This window comes from Seriola lalandi, unplaced genomic scaffold (assembly GCF_002814215.2).
Source record: "Seriola lalandi dorsalis isolate HSWRI2012SDOR001 ecotype SW California unplaced genomic scaffold, Sedor1 jcf7180002054506, whole genome shotgun sequence".
In the NCBI taxonomy this organism is placed as follows: domain Eukaryota; kingdom Metazoa; phylum Chordata; class Actinopteri; order Carangiformes; family Carangidae; genus Seriola; species Seriola lalandi.
The window spans coordinates 21,825-25,210 of record NW_019525059.1 but is presented as its reverse complement, the minus strand read 5'-3'; the positions used below and the strand labels follow the sequence as shown (position 1 = coordinate 25,210).

The following is a 3,386-nucleotide window of genomic DNA, read 5'->3' as shown; positions in this document are numbered from 1 at the left end:
GGTTCACGTTAAGGTACGGGGGGGGGGGGCAGACATTAACACAGTGCATGGTTCAGTATTTGCCTAATATTGATTCTCTCCCTTTTTTCTAATCCCACCTCTAAACAAACCTCTTCAAACTTGCCTATTCTTTTTAATTCCAACACCAACGTTTAATATATTGATTTCTATGCAACTATAATTATTGTAATTTATTTAGTATTTTATGCACTTTATCTTTTACTGTGTTGTAAGGTCTCCTTGAGTGTCTTGAAAGGCAGCTATAAATAAAATGTATGATTATATTTTTATAGTATTTGATATTTTCATTTTGCATTTTTTTGTACAGTTTGCAGCTGTAAAACTGCAAATCTTCCTCCTGCAGAACTAATCAATCCTATCTTACCTTATCTTAACTTTAAGTAGCTGCAGTACTGGAGTAAATGTACTTTACTACACTGGACTACTGGCTACGTAATATCTACGTCTGTGACAAGGTGACAGTTTTCTATCTGATTTTAAAACTGTCATCTCTGCAGCTGAGCTGTGGTTCGTCCCTGTATCTACCAATCATTAACACACTTTGCTCTGCAGCTCACCTCCTCAACTAGAGCAGAAAACTGATCCAGTGGAGCGTAAGACAAGTCCCCGTAGATCAGCTTCTCTGTCATGGACTCAGGCCTGAGCACCGCTTTGCTCCGCTTCACGAAGTAGACCGCCTTGTTCCTGGAGCCGGCGGTGAAAGCGGCGGCGGCCTGCAGCAGTCCGGCCGCGGTCACAGACACCACCAGGGTCCCGTGCTCGGTTCCGTCCAGGAAGTCCTGCAGCACCTGCCGGTTCTCCTCGCTGGACACGAACTTCTGCCATTTGTCCCGTTTGAGCTTCAGAGTCCTCAGCACGTAGTCGGCTATAAAGTCCAGTCTTGTGTCCTCTGCAGGTGAGTCCTCCATGTCCGCAGGACGCTCCGCTGTCCCGGGTCGGTCACCGGGTGAGTGGATGAACTGATTGTGTCTCGGCCTCCATAGCAACGCCGTGTTTGCATTAATCAGGCCGTTGCTAAGGGGACACGGGCGACCGGGAGCTGACCCAGGACCAGGGCATCCCTCCTGACTCACACCTATTGTTCCCCGCCAGCATTTTGTCTCGGGGGTGGGGGAACCGGGGTAGTGAAAGTTTGAGTAGTTAAAACACAAATTAACATGGGACCTTTATGTGACCTCCACTGCAACCGGAGTGTGAATTATACAATGATAATCGGGTTTACAATCAATAACAGTCGCTCATGAAGCATTTACCACACAATGACTTCTGTACAAGACTTCTGCTCCTCAGTGTGTTTCCTGGTCCTCTCTGTCTGAGTGAACAAGTGTGTACTCATTTTCACTTATCTCTCATCAGCTGGTTTAAGCTTTAAACCAGCTGACAACATTAACACATACTAGCAACACACAGTAAAATTAGCTTCCTTTACATTGAAAAAATGCTATTATGGCTAGCGCGCTAATCGCGGTTAGCTTTTCACTTTAACACGTTAATGACGCAGTATAAACATACATACTTAGTGACATTTGTTAATCTGTCTATATCATTATTTAATCCGAAATAAACGACATGAACACAAACAACGTCACAAAAAGAGTAAATGTTTTCTTACCTGATATTTTTGCAGGATATAAATTCACTTAACTTCTCTCAGGTGACCAAACAGATTCAGTCCGAACTTTCCTAATATTCCAGTTCTCCATTAAAACCCTACAACTCAAATCTGCTCAAAATAAGAATTTATCAGATATAAAATGATCCAGGAAACAGAAGACTAGCAGCAGTGAGGAGTGAGACACCCAGCAGCAGCTCTCCCACTCAACACCTACTTTCAAATTTGATTCGTTATGTGTTTATGGTCTGAATCTTTAGTTTGAAGTTTTCTTCAATACAATATGATGTTAATTTTTTTAAATTATGGTCCTATTTAAAAGAAAATAGACGTTAAATCAGAGTGGCTTTAGGACGTGGCTACCGCGTGATAGACACACAGAGGGACCGGCCTGTTAATCCGGAAATGACGTCAGAGCGATGTGTTGGACATTTGACTTGTGTTTGTGTTTTCAGTTCATCAAAGTTAGCTCCTACATGTTGTTTTCCCTGAAAATGTCTTGTTCTGTGTTTAGTTGTTCTAAAAGACACTCGGAGGAGTCGGCGGTTTAATTTTTTCCAGTAAGTACATTTTGTTTTAAGCCTGTTTCTTTGCTAGCCAAAATTAGCGAGACGATGCCAGCTAGCGCTAGCGTTAGCTAATAACCTGTGTCAACCCTTCCTCATGTTGCTGTATCCTGCCAAGGTCCACCCATGTGTCCTGCAGTGTGCCCTTGCCTTCATAAATCTCCAAGTGTATGGAGGTTACAAGTATTTAGATCCTATTTTTGCACCTGAATTTAAATTCTACTTGTAACCTCAGTGTCACACACTTGCAGGAATTTTGAGCGCCACGTTTTACAGTTTTGCGCTTTGTATGTGTTCAGACAGAAGCTCACCCTCTTTCAGTGTCTTTGTGTTGCCTCACCACTAATGTGTTTAGGGCTGGGACGATTATCCGACGTAATCGACGTTGTCGATTATAAAAAGTTTTCGACGTGGAATTTTAGTGTCGACGCGTCGTGTAAAACCACACAGGGTAAATGTTCTTAGAACAAAACCGGAACTTTCTAATGGGACCGTTTATATCCATCGTCTTTGGTTTACCCGGATACAAGCGCAGCGCCCGGACTGGGACAACGCGGTGACGTAATTGAAGTCATGTGACTACGTGAATGATTTGCGTCTGTGTAAATCTATTTGAACAACACGGCGGCGTCTACCAGCAGCACGACGGAGCGTGTGGAGCAACACGCGGCAAAAAAGGCTCGTTCACGGTCCTCCAGAGTTTGGGAAAACTTTAATCTGGACACCAACAGTGCGGTAGACTGCTGACTCTGCAAAGTGCATCTGACATATCACTCATGCACGACAGTCATGCACGAGCACATAAAGAGGAAACACCCTGGTGCAGCGAGTCAAGATGTTGGACGGGGCAAATTGTTATATTTAATGACTAACTTCAAAATAATTACAATAAAATTACTGTTAGTTTAATAATAAAAATAATCGTTAGATTAGTCGAATAATTGAAAAAATAATCGCTAGATTAATCGTTAAAAAAATTATCGTTTGGGACAGCCCTAAATGTGTTTATTTATTTATTTATTTATGAATCTCTTCTACAAATTCTTCACATGAACATGTATAATTTATTCATTCAGTCTTGTTTTTATTACAGTATATGCTGGATGAAGTTTAAGTGGATGATAAATCCTTTATGTTCTGAAGTCCTTAGACTGCTTCAAACATTTCATAGTAAAAAGAGGAGTTGC

General features: G+C 42.0%; 1 protein-coding gene across 2 annotated transcripts in view; it reads right to left on the bottom strand.

The window, feature by feature from the left end:
* The window catches only part of dnah9 (dynein, axonemal, heavy chain 9), a 127,756-nt gene extending 126,819 nt beyond the window's left edge, over positions 1-937 (bottom strand). The window contains exon 1 of one of the 2 annotated variants that reach the window (XM_087175838.1): positions 562-937. In XM_087175838.1, the coding sequence (XP_087031964.1) occupies positions 562-929 (368 nt within the window). In that variant the 5' untranslated portion in view covers positions 930-937. The remainder of the gene's footprint in view (positions 1-561) is intronic. The other variant, XM_087175837.1, reaches the window with a different exon arrangement.
* Between the last annotated feature and the right edge of the window lie 2,449 nt (positions 938-3,386).